Source organism: Chenopodium album, chromosome 4 (genome assembly GCF_948465745.1).
Source record: "Chenopodium album chromosome 4, dcCheAlbu1.1, whole genome shotgun sequence".
In the NCBI taxonomy this organism is placed as follows: Eukaryota; Viridiplantae; Streptophyta; class Magnoliopsida; order Caryophyllales; family Amaranthaceae; genus Chenopodium; species Chenopodium album.
The window spans coordinates 7041442-7063248 of NC_137837.1; the positions used below are offsets into that span (position 1 = coordinate 7041442).

General features: G+C 35.3%; 3 protein-coding genes across 3 annotated transcripts; all 3 read left to right on the forward strand.

The window, feature by feature from the left end:
• The first annotated feature begins 1871 nt into the window (after positions 1-1871).
• LOC145626522 (calmodulin-binding protein 60 B-like) lies at positions 1872-7577 on the forward strand. The gene is made up of 7 exons (XM_081678967.1): positions 1872-2156; positions 2700-2769; positions 3579-3631; positions 5391-5875; positions 6192-6352; positions 6466-6652; positions 6838-7577. The coding sequence occupies exons 1-7, from the start codon at positions 2062-2064 to the stop codon at positions 7257-7259; spliced, it is 1473 nt and encodes a 490-aa protein (XP_081535093.1). The 5' UTR covers positions 1872-2061; the 3' UTR covers positions 7260-7577.
• Positions 7306-16131, forward strand: LOC145627553 (calmodulin-binding protein 60 B-like). Its single transcript, XM_081679928.1, has 8 exons — positions 7306-7425; positions 7613-7670; positions 7759-7826; positions 11852-11904; positions 14669-15153; positions 15248-15408; positions 15494-15677; positions 15790-16131. Exons 1-8 carry the CDS (start codon positions 7306-7308, stop codon positions 16101-16103), a joined length of 1443 nt encoding a protein of 480 aa, XP_081536054.1. The 3' UTR covers positions 16104-16131.
• Positions 16132-18969: 2838 nt separating this feature from the next.
• On the forward strand, positions 18970-20997 carry LOC145627554 (uncharacterized). Its single transcript, XM_081679929.1, has one exon. The coding sequence runs from the start codon at positions 18970-18972 to the stop codon at positions 20995-20997; it is 2028 nt and encodes a 675-aa protein (XP_081536055.1).
• Positions 20998-21807: the final 810 nt, after the last annotated feature.

Below are 21807 nucleotides of genomic sequence, written 5' to 3' on the forward strand. Positions count from 1 at the left end.
AGAATATGAGACCGATGTATTATGAAAAAAAGATGGGTAAGTCTTGTATGTGGCTAGTCATACGGTGTAATCACATTAATTTATAAGAGTAATCTTCATTTATGTGTATGAGTAACTTCAATTTTTCATAAAAGTAACCTCATGTTAACCATAAAAGTAACCCAAATACATACATTATATGAGTGAATTTAAGTAATTTAGAATTAAGTAACTCCATTTGTTCATTCGAGTAACCCTTATTCGTTTGTTTTAAAAAATGAAAGAATAACTCCACTTATTTAACAGAGTAACCCCCATTTCTCATTTAATTAACCTACATACACGTTAAGGTAACTCTATTTGCTCATCACCGTAACCCCCTATTACTTAATTAATTGTCTTGTATGTGATTGTGTGACAATTAATTTGAGAAGGAGAAAGTACTTAAAAAGCAAGTGATTGATTGAGTGAACTTTAAAGCAGACCTTAGCTTAATGCTAGTGAAATTAAGGAGTATTTTAGAAGAAACTACAGTTCATTAAATGTACAAGCCAACTAAGTTGATTTGTGATCAATCACTTTCTTCTTAAATATAGTATCTTAACAATATACATGTACTAAGCAATTAATCCAAGAGGGAAAAGGCGGCTTAATATCACCCAAAACGTCGATGGTAGGCCATAGGTTGACAAAGAAAAACTAGGGTTTACGACGAGCAATGAGACAGACTAAGGTTTGCACGCAAGAAGTATTGATCATAATTTATATTCTTTAATCAAACGATTACCAAAATTAGATCTAAATATGACATGGAAGAGTATTCTTAATTAAAGCAGGCTAATTTTGTTTGATTTTTTGAATTTCAGTGATGTAATCTGCTGAGGTGGAGCAAATAATCCTACGTGCATACACTTAACCTCAAGTATGTAATAAGGAATCCTGAATCTTGCTTGTGTTCAATTGTTGACTGTACAACTTTAGTTTATTTATCATTTTATAAGTAATTAAAGTACTAATTATTCCTTAATTTTAGCTTTGTGCTTTTGAAAGTAGATTACTCGTAAAGAATATGCTTTACCTTGCATGGAATCTTGGTCAGGATTTTAATTATACGAGTGTTTGTTTTTCAATAATTCTATGTGATTGGTTGGACTCTTAATCTGTATTTTCTTGATTAAACATTAACTTGGAACTTTATTAGCGTTGTTCAAAATAAGTTGGTAGCAATAATGAAAGTAAACATTGCTTGTATTAGTATTATGACATGAAGGCCGTGTTCAGCAACAACAATAATTTGTACACATGATTGAGACAACTAAAAACTACTCAAATGCTATACCACGTACAAAGTATTTCAAAGACTTCATCCTTGGTCTAGCTCAAAATGTTCCATTCTCCATAATAATGAAGTTCTAATCTACCTGATCTGTTGATCAAAGTATATATAAACTCTATTTTTCAACAAAATATTTTAAGGTTGACTAATGAGAATGAAATTCTGATTCAATAGGGTGCCTTTTCCTAACCTTTCAACAACAACTACCAAAAAAATACTAACTACTAATTAAGTTGAGGGTAACTTTATAAGTCCCTAGTAAAAAAATCCTTAAGTACTCCATTAACACTTTATACCTACCAAGCTAAGAGGATTAGGAATATCATCCTTGTTGCACCTGTTAGATTAAGTAGAACACATCAATGAAAACTACTTAATTAGTAAACTAAACAATTAATTACTATATATAATTAAGCAAGACCATACTTTTGAATTCTAAATTTCTTTCTTTATTTCTCAATTTTTGTTCCCTTTAGAAAGCAGGAATTCTAGAAGTTTTAGTCATGGCCATCATAATCATATGTAAATATTAATAATCTAATAGCGTTTACTTGACTTTGCTATAATTTTGGCAATTACATGTAAGCTTCTACGCGGTTGCTTATTACTTTTACATTCTTAATTCATGTTTCCCTCTCTTTTTCATTCTATAAATATGTCATTTTTGAGCTGTGAATAAGTTACTCCAACCATTTGGTCATCACTCTTTTTTAGAATTTGCGAATTTGAATAACTCATTGTTTTGGATGGTGTTGAAGAGGGTTTTTTCAGGTGAAGTGGAGAATGATAATCCTCACTTTCAAACTACTCAACAACAAAATCAACGTTTTAAGTTTACCAAGTAAGTAGTACTTGTAGTGTATGATTGATCGACTTATTTATCCAAGAGGTAAAAGTAAAATATCAAACATTAAAATAGAGCCATGCTCATTAATCTTTGATCTAAAGCCTAGAGCTCGATGTTAATCAACAAAGTTATTTTTAATTAACCTTACATGATTTTCTTTAATTTTAGGAACAAAGGTATTGACAAAAAATATTTCTAAGTCCTAACTACAAGAGTTTTTTTTTTTTTGAAAGTACAAGAGTATTTTTTTAATCACCAGTTACATGGTTGATTTTTCTTTAGTAATGCACACTTTTTTATAGTCCTAATTCATGCATGCAGTGTGATGGGATTGTTTGTTACATAAAAATTACAATCGGAAAATTCTCAATAATAACATCCTACAAACATGAAAATAGAAATCTGAAATGTTTTTTATGCTGAGTATATGGTAAAATCTCTAAAAATACATCTATGTGTTATTATGTTTTTAATTTCGTATATGTGAAAGACAAAATCTATAGTAATAATTGACTTTGAATCGTGTCAAATTGCTAGGTGTATTTGCAAAGATAAGAAATGGCTGCAAGCATATTCTGCCCAGTTGGAGAATTCAATCCGAAAAGTGGTACTACCATTTAACTTTTATTTCTGGATTTCTTATATTATTGATCTTTTGATATTTGTGCTTTTAGACTTTTCACATAAATAAATTTGCACTTTTTTGGAATCAGGATCATTGTTATTTCTATTTTATTTTTGTCAATTTATTAATCCAAAAGAACCCATTCTTTTTGTGTGTCCTTTTCAAAAATATAATTGTAATCTTTAGTTGAATTATTTTAACGGCCTAATGTCGGGAAGCTATTCAAACAAGGATATCATTTCTGAGGTTAGCATTTGGTAGGACGGTCAAGTCAACTTTGTTGTGATGTTGAAGTGTTATCTGTTATGTATGAGTAGCAAATAAAGTCTTATGGCCATATGTTAGGTAGCTACACCCTACACCAGGCTGTGATCAGTATAGGTGCATGGCTCGCTTTGGTCGGACCGTGTCACAGCCAACAAATTACACCAGGCCAATGGCATGGTATATATGAGTCACGACCCACATGCTACCCTTTGGTGAGCCATGGGCCACAAATCTACCCCATGCCAATTTATTATGTTTTCCAAATTTGTCCACTTAGTTAACTGTGTTTAGATTCGTTTTAAAGTGTATTTTAACAAATAAATAATTGAATATATTGACGGTCAAATTTGTGAATTAAAACTTTGCGGGGGCAACCTGAGGAGGTGGCCTGTCACTACTCACTAGCCAAAGAAATTTTTGAGAAGATTTTGATTGACAGTGGTCATGTACTCATGTAGTTTGACAATAATTCTCAATTCATTTGGATATTTGAATTTGTTATTATGTAATATTGTAATGAACAGGTAAGGGAGGAAGTAGAGCTGGCCATACAACACTCTTACCACTCTATACTAAGGTCAGTTTGCTATTCATGTTTGTAATACTTAGGCCTTGAATTGCTGTGTAATTTTGACACCTTAATGCTTATCTTTATTGATGTTTTATTACTACAATTTTCGAGTTTATTTGTCAGTAAAGCATGTTGCATTGGATAGGGTTTATGACCTTAATGACTTAGGTGTTCTTAGACCTGGCAATCCTGACCCAGACCCGATGACCCGACCCGAATGACCCGACCCATGACCCGAAACCAGTGACCCGAAATTGACCCAAAACCCGAATTAACCCGACCCGACCCATACCGGACCCGAAGTGGAACTGACCCGACCTTGACCCGAAACGACCCGACCCAAAGTTGACCCGAGACCCGAAACGACCCGACCCAAAACGACCCGACCCGAAGTTGACCCGACCCGAAAATGACCCGACCTTTAACTTCTTTTAGTAAATAATTATATAAGTTACTACCTCCGTTAACTTTTATTTGCAATTTTGGAATATTTTATATCTCACAAATAATACCCCAAAGTTACAAATAAAAGTTAACGGAGGTAGTATAAAAAGTTTATATTAGGAAATTATACATTAAAATAGACCCAACAACATCTTACATGAGTACATTGACTTTCATATAATAGTTAAAAAAGATGGTCAAAGTGAGATGTGTGAATAGTGCAAAATGTCAAATCGTTAAGAGTAATTTGGGACGAAGGGAGTATAAGAATGATTCAAAGAAATTATTACAACAATGACAATGATAATAAGAGTACGTATTAAAACTAAGATCAATAAGAGAGTGAGGTATAACTCAATTAGTTAGAGCATCCTTCTTAGTTTCAGGAGAGCCTAAAATTCTAAACACACACACAAAAAAAAGGTTAATAAAAGTCAAACAATTACTATAATCCATGAAAAAATAGCCTTAATAAATATAGTGAGTTTTTCGTCAAAAAATAAATAAATATATATACAGAGTTGAATTTAACCCAATGAATCACCCGAATATGACTCGACTAGAAGTTGACCCGACCCGAAGTTGACCCGGAAATTGGACCCGAAAATTGACCTGACCGGAACTGACCCGACCCGAAAATTGACCCGACCCAAACTTGACCCGACCCGAACTCGACCTGAACTGTTGACCCGATACCCGACCCGACCCGATTATCAGTCGACCCGAAATCAACCCGAAACCCGAACTTGACCCGATAATATTTTGACCCGAACTTGACCCGACCCGAAATGACCCGACCCATACCCGACCCGAATGACCCATTTGCCAGGTCTAGGTGTTCTAGGCTCACGCTTACCTATGTTTCAATGAGTATAAATACTAGTCTCAATACTTTGTTGTTTGTTGATCAATATTTTAATGGCTTTACTTTGCTGTATTGGTTATGTTTAACATGATGAAATATTTCAGAAATGTTAATTAGTCTTATGCTTGTAGGTTGATTTATGTTCGAACTCATCTTCAGTAAGTTTTTAGGAGCTATTGTTATTTGTTTGGTAATAGAAAAGTTGGTCTTGTACAAGGAGATCAAGTGTTCTTATTTACTACTTACCACTCTACCATGTTGATCTTTCACTTCAGAATGAACTTATTGGCCCTATTTGAGCTTATTTTTACAAATCTTTTATATAGGTGAATAGAATGAAGCCTAAGAGGCTAAGACTGGTTCATATGATACGTATGGTATTCTTTATTTAATGCTTTGGCTATGTTTCTAATTTTTAGCTGTATTCTTAATTCAAGCTTTTACTTTGTCACATAGGTTGATGCCAAGTCAGGTTAAGCCAAGTGAATCAAGAAAGTTAAAGCTGCAGTTTGAGGACAAGTTACCTAATAAACTTTTTACTGGGAACAAGGTAGAAGCTGAAGGGCCTTTACCAATCAAAATTTACTTACTTGATGCGGTTACTGGGCATCGAGTAACTGATGGTCCTCTGTCATCAGTGAAAGTGAAAATTGTTGTTCTTCATGGACATTTCAAGGCTGAGGAACTAGATAATTGGACAGAAGAAGAGTTTGACAACAATATTGTGTTTGAGAGGGATGGTAAAAGGCCATTGTTGATTGGACAGCATGTATTTTCATTGCAAAATGGGGTCGGCTGGATTGGTGATATATGCTTTACAGATAACTCAAGCTGGGAAAGAAGCAAGATGTTCAGGCTTGGGGCTAAAGTTGAAGCCAAAGGACACCAAGTGAGGGAAGGGGTAAGTAGTCCTTTTGAAGTGAAAGATCGGCGTGGAGAGAGTAAGTGTTTAGTCCTTATTCCTGTACTGCATTTTTGTTTTGCAGGGCATTCTTATCTCCATTAGTCTATTGCTCCCATTTCATTCTTTGACAACTGGAGAGAGCTTTACTGCTTTAGGCCTTATTTTCCAATTAGTTGATTGCTGATAATTGATTGCATTAGGTGTTATTTATTAACTGATTTGACTGGGGGGTTGTATTAGCAGCTAGTTGTACAAAGGATTTTTGTTAAATTTGGCTGATAGGTGTTAGCTAATAGCTATCCACTAGCATACCATTTAAACGTTTTTGAACAGAGATTATTAATGCTGTGCAGTTTACCAGAAGCACAAGATTCCGGCTCCAGAAGATGAAGTCTGGCGCTTGTGCTGGATAGCAAAAGATGGGAAGATATGCAAAAGGTTGGCTGAACATAATATTTACAAAGTGAAGGATTTCGTGAAACAATATTACCTTGACGAGTCCTTACTCCGCCAAGTAAAGAAACTTTTAATGCTTTAGGATGATTATCATTTAATAGAATGTTTCTGTATGGCTTTAACTTTCTGAAGTAAAATTCTAACCAATTATGTTTGATTTGTTGATTGCAGATTCTGAATGTAACACCGAAAAAATGGGAAACAATAATTCAACGTGCTACTTCATGCTTTTCAGGGGATTCTAATCAAAGTCTGAGTGACTCGGCACCAATTGATGCTCCTATTATCAATACAATTTGCCCAATTACAGTTCCTGGCTTGAACATGCAGCAATTCTGTATGCCTCCGTCTTGCTATGGTATTACACGTACTTGAGGAGGCGTTGGTTTAATTCTTTGTTGCACAATATGTTTACGACTGTCACATATAGTTGTACCAGAACAATATCATAAAATGAAATCTGTGCTGTCATATTTTCGCCATTTGAGATTTTCTGAATCACTGTATTAATATTCTCTTATAAAATAATGTTTCTGACTACAGATCTACCAGAGAATCAAATGTCACATTACCATACAGAGGATTATAGCCATCATCTGCATCAATCCATGGTTCTGAACAATCCATTACTTAAGGATTTTTTAGCTGGATCATGTAGTGAGGATGGAAGTCTTCCATCTCTGGAAGACTGTATGCTACCACCCTTCCCTAATATGTTCCACTTTGAAACCTCAAGTTGGTTTCCTGCTTCTCAATTGATGGGAGAAGAAGGAAATAACAGTGATTATATGGGTTTTAGCCATAACTCTGATATAGGGATGCCCTCCTTCACCTCTACTGTGAATGCTAATGCTTCAGAAATTACAAAGCCGAAAGGATGGAGCAAGGTTCGAGCTATTATGAGGGTAAAAGTTAAGCATGATGAAGCTGTCAGGAAAGGAAAGTTTCCGTGTTTCAGTCAGTAGGCGGCTTACCCCTTGAATATTTGAAGGGGTAAGCCAGTAGGCCATTATGGAGGAGGGAAACTTGCGAAGGATTTCTCCTTTGATGTTTGATATGTTCCTAAATGTATTTGAAGTGCCAAATCATGGTTCTTTGTATTGTAATTGGGTTTACCCTATGATTCCAGATGTAAGTAGTCTTGGTTTTGTGCTAGCTAGGCACATAACATAAATGTATAGCTAAGCCCTTTAATCTATGATGTATAATAGTTTGTCATGTGTTGGTATCCTAAACATCTGGATAAGTGGATAATATATGAATCCCATAATTATATCGTTAATCTCATCGAAATGTATGTTGTATAAATTTCTTGCAGTTTGCCTGTAAATCTCCTTACTATCCAAGCTGGGTAATTGTACTTCTACTACTGTCAGGTATGTTGATACAGACTGTTTTGCTGCTGATCTAATTTCAATTCTAGTGTATTTTTTCTGCAATTCTGCTGATCACTTGATCTTCAAGTCTGTTTGTGGGGACTGCTAAGGCCTTGGAGTTTGATTGTTTACCATCTGTTCATGTTGGTGTTATTGGTATGCATTTGTGAATTCTGCTGTTACAACTTATGTATAGGCCCTATTCAGCAAAGCTAGCATAATATAGATTACTAGGAGGAGTATCTCTTATTCCTTCCGTATTTATTACTTCATTTTCCTTTTTCAACAGTATTTTATTATTTGCTTCGTTTACCTTTTAGAAATTCCTTAACAATATTTTACTACGGAAAATTTTTCTCCTCACTAGTGGTCCTCTTACATAGTTACATCATATTTTAATATTATTCATATTCTCTCGCCTCTCCATTTATACTCACTTTTGTTGTTTTTTTTATTTTTATTTTTCAACCAACTCACTTCCATCCTAAAATAGTACTTTAATATTTCATCTTAAACTTCATGTCTAGAGAAATTGTCAAATTGAGCAAGTAATAAGATACAGAGAGGAGTTTTTAGATACTTGATACATATCGGGGATTCGGGGCAATGATCAGCTCAACTTAAGTTGTAATATGTTAATTTTATTTTGTTGTGCTCCAAAGATATTGTTGTAAAATTTTAATAAACAATACTTGTATTTGTTTATAGGCTTATTTATAAAACTTGTGTATTCCCCCAATTTTCTGGGGATTTTGGTTATGCTAAAAACAGGCGTTTAGACAATAAAACAGGAATCTAAGTTTGGGATTATATGTCTAACTTAATTATAAACAATAACCACTCCACCGACCCCATTCTTTTTTTGTCTGAATTAATTATTAAGTGGACCTACCATATTGCCTACAAGACAGAATTAATAATCTCCTACTCCGTAATTAGTTTTTCGATTTGACACTGAGTATTGGCAAAAGGTATCATAGAAATAGTACTTTCTGAACCCTTTATAGTTTCGGTGGGTTTCTGGTGCGGCTGGCCGCATCACGTGGCAGGTTGTCAAATTAGCAAATGACAAAGTAACCCCAGATAAAGTAACCTCAAGACAAAAGTAACCCCTGACTGACTTAGTAACCCTTGACCAAGTAACCCCTGACTGACCTAGTAACCGCTAGTAACCCCAAGTAACCCCTAACCGACCTGGTAACCCCCGACCTAGTAACCCCAAGTAACCCCTAACCGACTTGGTAACCCCGACCTAGTAACCCCAAGTAACCCCTAACCGACCTAGTAACCCCCGACCTAGTAACCCCAAGTAACCCCTAACCGACCCGGTAACCCCCGACCTAGTAACCCCAAGTAACCCCTAACCGACCTATTAACCCCAAGTAACCCCTGGCCGCCGATCTAGTAACCCGAAGTAACCCCTAACCGACCTAGTAACCCCCGACCTAGTAACCCCAAGTAACCCCTGACCGCCGACCTAGTAACCCCTAACCGAACCACCTAGTAACCCCTAAACGGATCTAGACCATCTAGTAACCCCTTAATTACCCACCACCAACAAAAAAACTACCATCAACAACCACCACCAACAAACCAATACCAACCTAAACGCCTTGCCACTAGCCCCTAACCCACAAACAAACTCCGATCCAACCAAACCATTAAAAAAAAAAATCAAATCAAACAAATACCTTAAAATGTTAACAATGGTTTCGAATATCACTTCAAATATGGCTAAAAAGGTCAAATTCGACCATGAAAAATCTAGATCTAGAGTTTTCATGGCTGAATTTGGCCTTAAAAACTTTGAACTTGTTTTCCGACGACGGAGTCACCAAACCACCACTACCCTCCCAGTGAAACCACTATTTCTGACGAATGAACCATCGACGAAAACCATGAAGACGACTATTGATGACGATTGCGATCGAAATTTGTGTTACGTTCTCTGAGAAAATGAGATGAAGGTTCTGGCTTGAAGAAGAAGAAAAGAGGAGAGAGAAAGAGAATAGAGAGGAGAGAGAAAGAATTTTTAAAAAACAAAAAAAATTGTGGTTGGCCACACGGTGTGGCCAGCCACATATGAAACTTTGTGTTATAGTTTATTAACTAAATTGCATTAATGATTAATCTAACGCTAGATTGTTTCGTTCCTAAATGTCCTTCTTTCTTTGATTATTCCAATACAATTAAAAATTACACCTGAGATAAGGTTAGATTTGATTGTGTAACCTATTTGTGGAGGAGGAGGATGCATATTGGGACTAAAGAAACTTGTTTTATCATATGTTTTTTAAGAAAATTAAGTCACAATATTGCAAGTAGTATCAATGCTCGAACTCAAGACCTAAGTGGCTGGGCCCTTGCTTATTGGGCTTTGTCTCAATCCCTCCAACCACTATGCTATATAAGTTTGTATTGTTAAATAATAACCAAAAATAATCTTTATATCTTATATTCAAATGGGTGCCATTTAATTTTAAAAAAAAGTTTTTTTTTTTTTTGCTAGGTCACGTGACCTAGCAGGACCAAGGCTGGGTCCGCCACTGTGTGTATCAAGTTAAGTCAGGTCTATAAATGCCGAATCAGATCAATTTTTAACACCTCTATTTGATACTAACACATATTATGTAAAATACAAGGCCTCCCAAGACATGCATACATCATGTTATTAGTAATGAACCCTCTCATCTAACGGAAGCATGGTATCATTTACCAAACATACCAAAAGACCCAAAGTAAGCACAAATGAAACCCTTATTGGATGCAAATTAAAACTAATGACCCCTTACTTTTTGCCTTATAATAAACCCACTATTATTATTAAAGTTATTAACCAAACCCATTCTTAACTTGACTTTTATAATACAGTTTGTAATTTATGCTATCATGGTAGCTTCCTTAATAGCTTCCACGACATTACGTCTCATTTTAATCGTATTTTCTCTTACACGGTTTACATATACTCACTCCCTCTCCTCTCTTCTTTAGTCTTGTTGTAGTATAAATTAGCCGTCATTGAGCCGTTTTTAGTTAACTGCTCTCTAACCTAATCAAATCTAGCTCTCATCATTTTTATTGTTTCACCAATTAATTATTATAATTAGCTTCTAAAAACTTGTTAGTTAGTTAGTTAGTTTTGATGGTACCCATGAAGGATACTGAACAAGGAAACCAGCACCACCTCAAGTTCACAAAGTAAGTAATTGCTCGAACTTAACAGGGTTGTTTTTGATAAAGAATGTACGCAAAACTGTTATTCTTCGGAGATTTACTAGTAGAATATATTTTAATAAAACATGTTTGATCTACAAATTGCGTATATTCTCTATCAATCTTTTAATCTAGATTGGTGCATGTTTATAAAAAGTTCCAAATTTCCATATATCGAGATATTTTTAATGGAATATATACCCGGTAATTAAATCGCGTTGATAACTTGTTTGCCAGGTATTTGTTTAAAGACAAATTATGGATGCAAAGATATTCTGCTCAGCTGGAGAATGTGTTTAGAAAAATGGTACGGCTTTTTGGATCTTTTTGTAGCTTATGATATGATGCATCTTTTTCTTGTTTTAGATGGGTTTACAACTTTACAATGATACCAGATTCTTTATCTAATTATGTTTTCTTATCACTTATCATACATTAACTATCTATGATTATTTTGTACTTTTCAAAAAGCAGAACTAAAAACAGTATTATCGTGCATGTATGGTTGCATGTCCATAATTAATTTTTGTCAATTCATTTTAAGATAAGATTAAGATTTAATATATAATCATAAATGTCCCTGTCAACTGTCAAGGGTACATAATATTTGATGGAATGGATTATCAAACATTCTTTATAGAATAATAAGTGATAAATGGACATATATATAATGATTTAATTTGTACGGCAATAATTGTATAGACGTATGGTGCAAATCAATATTTTCATTCATGTGCCCCTTCAATTCGTCCTTTGCTTTTGTCGTCTCAAATGAATAATCACGTATGTAACACGTAAAGTAAAGTTATTAAATTTGTTATTACTAAAATATTGGTCACATAATTAGATTTAATTTATACGGCAATAATAGTATAGTCATGTGTGTTTTTTTTTATCTGAAATAAAGTTATGTATTACAACTTTAAGAGATACAACTATTGAATTTGTAATTATTACAATATGAATAGGTCCGAGAGGAAGTGGAGCATACAATTCAACGCTCTCCTCTCACCATCTCAAGGTCAGTTATTTCTCTTTGTTTGGATGTTTCTACTATGGTCATCTTAAATATGACTATAGCTATACTTAAATGTCATTGGTTGATTTTAGATTTATTTTTTTAGCTTGGTCAACCTTTATTTAAGGGTAATTAAGGTATTTTGCTTCTTTAATTCATTTTCTTATTTTTCAAATTTCAATTAATGAATTTCTGAAAATATTATTTTAATTTTCGAATTTATTTTATCTAAATCTAATTTTAATAAAATCTAAAATTAAGATTTAAAAAAAAATTAAAAATCGAAAATTTGTTCTTCGCCGTTCTTCGATGTTCATCAATGTTCTTCCTAATTCATCCAAATTTTTCATCAAATAATGAAATCAACCACGATTTTATGTTCCATGTACCTTAATTTCAATCGCGCATCAATGGAGACCGAAAAAATAGGCCAGATTTATACAGCCATTGCGCAACTTTATGGTACATATAATCGGTTTCTTTCATCCTGTGGGTGGGTTCGATCTTAATTTTTGAATAACATATTTTAATTGTACAAAGTCAAGCATCGGGTTCGAAAATAGCGATTTAAGGTATAAGAAATAAAAAATTTTAAGTTTTTCGGTAATATATGTTCGTCATGAAAATCTGAGAAGAAACCGTAACACATTTTTTTTTCACAACTTTTTTTGATCCAAAAAATCGAAGGTCGAATTATAAACACTGTTTGTGATAAAGGTATTGACCCAAATACAAATATGACATAACCTTAACTGAATTTTATTAATTATAAAAAGATAATGATGACCAAACGTAACATTGGACATTTCCAATTATTATAATAGAATTTACTTCGATGGCAATTTATAATACGATGAACCTGGACAATGATTCGAATTAATCAATAAACAAAAATTATGGAATCGATATATTTTAAGTATAGAAATTGCATTTTAATATTGGAAATCACTTATTCTAATTATGATCTTTTTGCTAAATTTCTATCTTTTTAAATTTTGAATAGATTATATATTGGAAATCAGTTATTCTAAATAGGATATTTTTCTAATTTATTATCTTTAAAAGGTAAATGATTTTTATCTTTTAAATTTTAAAAAAATTTTACAAACAACAGCGTTAGGGTTCTTTGCTTCACATCTTTATCATCCTCGCATACTCTTTTCAACCGAATTTGTTTCACAGTTTGCACAAGTACCTTTGATAATTGGATGATAAATATAAAAATCGGTTGAAAAGAGTATGCGAGGATGATAAAGATGTGAAGCAAAGAACCCTAACGCTGTTGTTTGTAAAGATTTTTTTAAATTTAAAAGATAAAAATCATTTAACTTTTAAAGGTACTAAATTAGGAAAATATCCTATTTAGAATAACTGATTTCCAATATATAATCTATTCAAAATTTAAAAAGATAGAAATTTAGGAAAAAGATCATAATTAAAATAAGTGATTTCCAATATTAAAATGCAATTTCTATACTTAAAATATATTGATTCCATAATTTTTGTTTATTGATTAGTTCGAATCATTGTCCAGGTTCATCGTATTATAAATTGTCATCGAAATAAATTCTATTATAATAATTGGAAATGTCCAATGTTACGTTTGTCATTATCTTTTTTATAATTAATAAAATTCACTTAAGGTTATGTCATATTTGTATTTGGGTCAATACCTTTATCACAAACAGTGTTTATAATTCGATCTTTGATTTTTTGGATCAAAAAAAGTTGTGAAAAAAAATGTGTTACGGTTTCTTCTCAGATTTTCATGACGAACATATATTACCGAAAAACTTAAAATTTTTGATCTCTTATACCTTAAATCGCTATTTTCGAATCCGATGCTTGATTTTGTACAATTAAAATATATAATTCAAAGATTAAAAATCCACCCACAGGATGATAGAAACCGATTATGTGTACCATAAAATTGCGCAATGGCTATATAAATCAAGCCTATTTTTCTATCTCAATGCGCGATTGAAATTAAGGTACATGGAACATAAAATCGTGGTTGATTTCATTATTTGATGAAAAATTTGGATGAACTAGGAAGAACATTGATGAACATCGAAGAACGACGAAGAACAAATTTTCGATTTTTAATTTTTTTTGTAGTCTTAATTTTAGATTTTATTAAAATTAGATTTAGATAAAATAATTTCGAAATTAAATTAAGAATTTTAGAAAATCAATAATTGAAATTTGAAAAATAAGAAAATGAATTAAAAAAGCAAAATACCTTAACTACCCTTAAATAAGGTTTGACCAAGCTAAAAAAATAAATCTAAAAACAACCAATGAAAATTAAGTATAGTGATGGTCATTGTGAGAGTGACCATACTAGAATTTTTATCTTTGTTTTAGAAATCGTACTTTAATTACATTTTCTATATTTTATCTATTGTTCAGTCGTTGTCTTGTTGATTATCTTCTTGTTTTCTGTCACTCTTCATAGTTTTGGTTGATTTTTCCTTGAATATGTTTTTTTTTTTGTCATAGATGTTTTTTTTTTTTTGTCACGCTTTACCTTGTACTAGATTTCATTAAGAATTGTAGTCAAAAACCAATTAAATTAGTAAAATCAACAAGTTGATATATTTGAGATAGTAATAAAATCCAAAGCCTAACAAATTTCATTATTTTTTGGTGTTTAGAAAGCCACAAGAGCGAGTGATGAGAATCGATCTCATCTCCTAGCTATAGGAGAGGAGCTCTAACCACTTGAGCTATCCCTCACTCTCTAACGAACTTCATTATGTCACAGGTCATTACCAAATCCGATTGATCCATCTGAATCCATACCATTTAAGCTGCAGTTTGAGCACAAGTTACCCTGCAAACTTTTTACTGGAAACAAGGTTGAAGCTGAAGGGTCTTCACCTATTAAGGTACTGCTACTCGATGCAGTTTCCGGACATCTAATTACAGGCGGTCCCTTATCATCAAAACGGGTTGAAATTGTGGTTATTCAAGGTCATTTCAAGGCCGAGCTACAAGAGAATTGGACAAAGAGCGACTTCTGTAAACATATAGTATCTCAGAGAAGTAACAAAGGGTCATTGTTGGTTGGGCAATGTGAGATTGTTTTACACAATGGAATTGGTTTTGTTAATGACATTTGCTTCACGGATAATTCCAGTTGGGTAAGAAGCAAGAAGTTTAGGTTGGGGGCTAGAGTAGTGGCCGAAGATGACCGAGTGAGGGAAGCAGTGAGTAATGCTTTTCAAGTGAAAGATCGTCGTGGAGAGAGTAAGTCATGTAACAATGTAACATACCTACATGTTATAGGATTAGTATTCAGCTTTGTTGATATCAAATTTGTATATTATATGTTTTGCTGCAGTCTATAAGAAGCATGACATTCCGTCTTTAGACGATGAAGTTTGGCGTTTGTGTTGGATTGCTAAAGACGGGAAGATCTCCAAAATGTTGGAAGAAAATCAGATTTATACAGTGAAGGATTTTATCTCACTGTATCACACTGATGAATCCTTCCTACGCGGTGTGAGTATATCCTTAGACTGCTTGTTGCAATTTTAGACACTAGAATTTGGACTTCATAACCTTATTTGATATGTGTATATTGTAGATTGTCAAGGTATCGCCAAAGAAGTGGAACGAAATCATTCAACGTGCTAATTCCTGCTTTACAGGATATGATGCTTGCACAAATCTGAATAACTCGGCTCAAATTAACATCCCTATTGCTATTGGTAGTACCATTAATCCAAACACCGTTTCATGCTCGAGTCTGCAGCAATTTTGTGTCAATGGTAAGAAGTAAAGAAGCGTAATTACAAATCTTTATTACATTGCCAATTGAAGTGTGTCACATAATCATGTTACTATTAATCACTCGATTTCTGCTTTCGTTGATTAAAACAGATCAACAGATGATTCAGATGCCAGAGTCCAATGCAGGGGAGTATAGCCATCAGTTAGGTGACAACTCTATGGGTTTAGACAATTCCTTGCTCGAAAATTTATGTATTGGTTCACCAAAAGATGTCTGCCTTCCACCTTTATGTTACAATATGCCACCACCACCTTCCACTATGCTCGACGGCCAGGCCTCAAGTTGGCATTCTGACCAATTGCTGAGGGAAGAAGGCATAGGGATGCTCTCTTCTATCCCTGGTGTGTCTGCTGATGCTGCAGATATCGCGAACCCTGAAGCTGGTTTGGAGGATATTGGTTAAGTATGACGAAGGTCCTATTAAATCGCGATTATTGTTTCAGTGTGTTAGGGTCAGTTTGATACTTAGCCTGGTATTAAGTATTTGGAATTTTGGAAAGGCAAGAGGCAGGGAAGTGAGGGGCTTGAAATTGAGTTTTACCTTTTCTTAGCTAATGTTCATACTTGCATTTTTGTATGGTTGTGTATAAAGGCAGAAGACTGGCTAATGAGTAATGGCTATACATTATGGCACATAAAAATATGCTGAATGTTTCAGAATCTAGTTGCTCACTACTTCACTGTCTTTTATAAGGCCCTGTTTTATTCACCTTAATTTTGCTGAATTGAAATTATTGAACTGAACTTATTTTTAAAAAACTGAACTTCATTTTACTGAACTGAAATTATTTTTACTGAGCTTAAATTATTTTTACTGAACGACAATTATTTTTACTAATTTTATATTATAATTCTTCTTTAAGAAAACTGAATTTTACTGAACTGAACCTATTTTTACTGAACTAAAATTAATTTTACTGAACTGAATTTATTTTTACTGAATTGAAATTATTTTTACTTAATATTATTTTTTTAAGGTGAAGAGATCAGGGCCTAAGCCTCCATAATAATAATAAAAATAATAATAATAAAAGGGTAATTTGATCATGAATAGGTCATAGTGTTAATGAGCATATCTAGTTTGTCAACTATTTGAGCTTAATTCAAAATTTCAATGACCGAACACAACAAAGCTCGACTTAAGAATCATGTAAGCAATCTCGATTTTTTTTTTTTTTTAGTGTTTAGAGAGCCATCACAAGGGTAGAGATGAGAATCGATCTCAGGTTTTTCTGGAATCGGGAAGGAAGTATTAACCACTTGAGCTATCCCTCACTCTCTTTTTGCTACTATTATCTTATTCTATATACTATACAAGTAATATCTAACTTGCATTAAGAGCAAAATAGAACATTTAATTTAGGTTAGAATAATAATTTTTTTTAAAAAAAAAAATAAGATAAATCTGATTTTGATCATTAAAAGTGTAACTTTTGATCATTTTAAGGTAGTTTTATAGTGGATGTACAATATTTTACTGTACATCCGATTTTTTTAAATGTTTGTGTTTATTATTAGTTGTTTTATGAGTACTCAATTTCTATTTTATTGTATATAATTGAAATTGAGTACTAAAAAAAATAATAATAATTAAAAAAAACTTGTATATAATTTAGTTATATTCACTCTGTTTTTTTTAACTGTTGCAGTTTGACCGGCATATATTTTTAGACAATTTAATTGACTTAAATAAAATACGTAATAAGAGGTATGTGGGGTAGTTGGAGTATTAAAAAATTGAAAAAGAAAGATAGTGGAATTAATAATTTATTAAAAAGTAATGAATGTGAGAAGAAAGAATAATAAACAAAGTATTACTACATAGTAGGTTTGAGACTTTGGATGGGGACTATGAGAGGAGAGAGATATAATATTTTAATGTAGCTTTTTGCCAAAAAAGAAAGTGTAACACTTAAAAAAACACAACCGAAAACGAAAAATGTAACACTTAAAAAAACACGGTGGAAATACTCCGTGTCTCCGATTTAAAAAAAAAAAAAAAAAAAAAAAAAGAGAGAGAAAATTTTTATACAAAGTTCAACATCTTCATAAGTCAATACAGATTAATTGCAACAAAAGTAATTACCCTATTACCACCTACAATAGGTGGGTAGCAATTTCAAAAAAATTACCCTATCTTAAGATAACTTTGTGGTGGATGAATAATGTATGGGATGATATATGACGATTGCTGATATCATCTAAAAAGGAAAGATATCGGTCAGGAAAGGGCTGATAAGCTATAAAAAGCAGACATATCGGCCATATCGGGCCCTACAGTACTTGGCACGTGGCAGTCTTTTTGTTGACACTTGGCAAGAAAAGCCTTGCATGCCTTATAGCCACCTGTCACGAAATTTATTATAAATAGTAGGTTAAGCTTCATTAAATGGTAAGCATTAATTACTCTCTCTCTCTCTCTATCTTTCTCTCTCTTCTTTCTCTCTCTTACTTATCATCTTATAAACACTTTCTAACTTTATCATCGGAGTGGTTTTCCCCGGATCACCCCGGGGATAGCTGACTTCTGTTCATTGTGTAGGTTCTCAGCTTGCCGATAGAAGTATCAGGATCTCAGGTTCGGGTTATCGGATCATACAGAAACAATTTGGCGCTAGAAGGAGGGGACAGTGATCACTTCTATCGCCTAAGAGCCTAACACACACAAAAGTAACAATAGCAATGGCTGAAAACAATGCAACACCCATAATAAGCAAAACGGTAAACCGACCGATTATAACGCAACCAACAATCGAAGTAGAGGATGAAACACACACATTAGAGGAAAATCAGTTCCACATGCCGTTAACCCCAGAAAGGCAAGGGGGAACGACAATAGATCCCATGGAAGAATTCACGCCAGAAGAATTACAAGTGACAGCACGAGTAATGACTGCAATGAGCAAAAAAAGAAAAGAGGCAGAAATGGCTCAGGCAGAAGGGGAGGTGCCGCTAGCCAATCGTGGAGAACAGTTCAACCGAGCAACAAGTTCGCCAAGACACCGCCATGAAGAAACACCGATAAGGACGCATACCACACCGCATCACTCGGACGGGCAATCATCAAGGCGTACTGTTGTAACAAGAACCCATCAGCAGGGGAGCTCCCAAGTTGGGGGCAGGTACCGCGAACTGTGGTACAATTAAGGGCATCGCCGTTTGCACAGAGCATTTTGAATCAGCCAATGGAAAAAATCAAGATGCTGACATGTAGGTACGATGGAAGAGGAGACCCAAGTAGGTTCATAACGTCCTACGAAGGGCATATAATGCGTTACACAAATACAGATGCTGTGTGGTGCAAAGTCTTTCCAACCACATTGATTGGGGCTGCAGCCGATTGGTTCAACAACCTAGAAAATGGAACGGTAGATAGTTTCGAAAAGTTAACTGAAATGTTTATAGGGCAGTATGTTAGCAACAGTGTGCGGCAGAGAACATCAGGGGAATTGATGGCGGTGGAGCAAAGGGCAGATGAGTCTTTGAGGGACTATATCAGACGGTTTAACAACAAGGCAAACACAATTCCGAATTTGCAGCAAGAGATAGCAGTAATGGCTTTAATGAATGGTCTAAATGACTCTGAATTCAAGCGTTATCTTACGCGAAAGAATTTTTCAACGCTGGCAGCCGCATTTAACAAGGCCCATGATTATATCAAGAGTGAAGAGTTGATGAAAACAAGTAGCAGGAACGTGACCGCTGGAAAGGGTCAGCAGCAGTTTGAAGGGTCGGCATCTGGAAGTGGTAGGCCGAGAGCTCAGACCCCAGGAAGGGGAGGGGGAAATCGGCAAGAGTTTAGAGTTGCAAAACCGCCAATGCGGTACAGTACATACACACCCTTGAATACACCAAGAGCGGCGATTTACTCAGTTAATCAGAGTAGAGAGGCATGGAAAAGGCCGATTCCGATGAAGGCAAAACCAAGAGATGCTAAGAAATACTATATGTTTCACAAGGATGTGGGTCATTATACTGAAAAGTGTACACAATTAAAGGACAACATTGAAGAGCTGATAAGGAAAGGTCACCTGACTCAATATCGGTTAGGGGCAGGAGGAACTCAACCACCTCCAAGGCAAGTAGAAAGGCAGCAGTTGGAGGCAAGGCCTGAGAGGTCGCAAGGAGTAATCCGACAGGGAAGTGGCAGAATGCCTCCCCTATCAACTGGAAGGGGAGTAGACGTGATAACTGGAGGGCCAGTTCATGGGGGAACTGTTAGTGGAGCCAAGAAACATTTGTCTGAGCACCGACATATTATCAATGCCCTAGATACCAACAATCGTCCTCGGCCAGCATCGATCCCAGATGTGGTGTTCACGGAAGAAGACGCTAGGGGTATCGTATTTCCACATGATGACCCGTTGGTACTCATAACAAAGATTAACGGAGCAGATGTTAAGAGAGTCCTAGTGGACGGGGGCAGTTTTGCAAACGTCCTGTTCATCAAAGCGTTCAACGAAATGATGATTGGAAGGCAATATCTGACGCAAGTGTCTTACCCAGTTATCGGGTTTAATGGGTTGATAGTGAGACCAGAAGGAAGCATAGTCTTACCAGTGCGATTGGGTGATGGGCCGACTGCAAGGGATGTAATGGCGGAGTTTCTGGTGGTCAATGTCCCATCAGCTTATAATGCAATTATCGGCAGACCGATAATACATAATGTACAAGCGGTTGTGTCAACGTACCATTTGACAATAGCTTATGTGTCAAATTTAGGAGCCATAGAAAAGGTTCATGGGGGGCAAGTTATGGCAAAGTCGTGTTATTTAACTGCTTTGAAAAATCCGGTTGGAGATGGATCAGTGCCGAGTAATCCTAAAAAGGAGCTGGAACCCACAGTACGTGATTTATCCATGGGAAACTTTGATACAAGGCCGAAATCAGCTCCGAGACCGTTACCGGGAGGAGAAACGGTGCAGGTTGAGTTGCAGCCGGGTGACTCCAGCAGAACGGTTAGGGTTGGAGCTGATATGGATATGGACATGAGGTGCAATCTGATTAGCCTGTTGCACGAAAATGCCGATGTCGTTGCTTTCTCGGCGAGTGAACTGCCAGGAATACACCCAGGGGTGATGGAACACAAATTAAATGTTAATAGGGGGTTTAGGCCGGTAAGGCAGAAAAAGCGTAACTTCTCTACTGAGAAGATAGAGGCTATACAGGCTGAAGTTAACAAGCTCCTAGCGGCTGGTTTTATTGAACCGTGCACATATCCGGAGTGGTTGGCAAATGTTGTCATGGTTAGGAAGCCGACGGGAAAATGGCGGATGTGTGTCGACTTTACCGATTAGAATAGGGCATGTCCTAAGGATTGTTATCCATTGCCCCGGATAGATAGATTGGTGGATTCCACTTCTGGTCATGAGATGCTCAGCTTTTTAGATGCGTTTTCGGGGTATCATCAGGTCACCCTTCACAAAGCCGACAGACCAAAGACGGCCTTTATAATGGATGCAGGGGTATTTTGCTACAAAGCCATGCCGTTCGGGTTAAAAAATGCTGGGGCAACATATCAGAAGTTAGTTGACAAGATTTTTGAAGAGCAAAAGGGCCGGAATGTGGAGGTGTATGTGGATGACACAATTGTTAAAAGCAAGGAAAAGAAGGATCACATAGTCGATTTGAAGGAGACATTTGAGACATTGCGGAAGTATCAGATGAAGTTGAACCCAGAGAAATGTGTCTTTGGTGTTCGGTCAGGAAAGTTTCTGGGCTTTATGGTTAGCGAGCGGGGTATAGATGCTAATCCTGATAAGGTGAGTGCAGTCCTCGAGATGAAGCAACCAAAAACAATCCGGGATATTCAAAGGTTAACTGGAAGGATGGCAGGTTTAACTCGGTTTATCAGTAAATCAGCTGACAAGGCACTTCCGTTCTTCGTAACTTTGAGGCAGAACAAGGCGTTTCGGTGGGGAAAAGAGCAAAAAGATGCTCTGGAAGTGGTAAGGAATCATTTAAGGTCTCTTCCAACAGTGGCAAGGCCGGAAAAGGGGGAGTTGCTACAATTGTACATTTTGGATTCCCCAAAGACGATAGCTGCAGTATTGCTGGTAGAAAGAAAGAAGATGCAAATGCCGATATACATTGTCAGTCATGTTTTG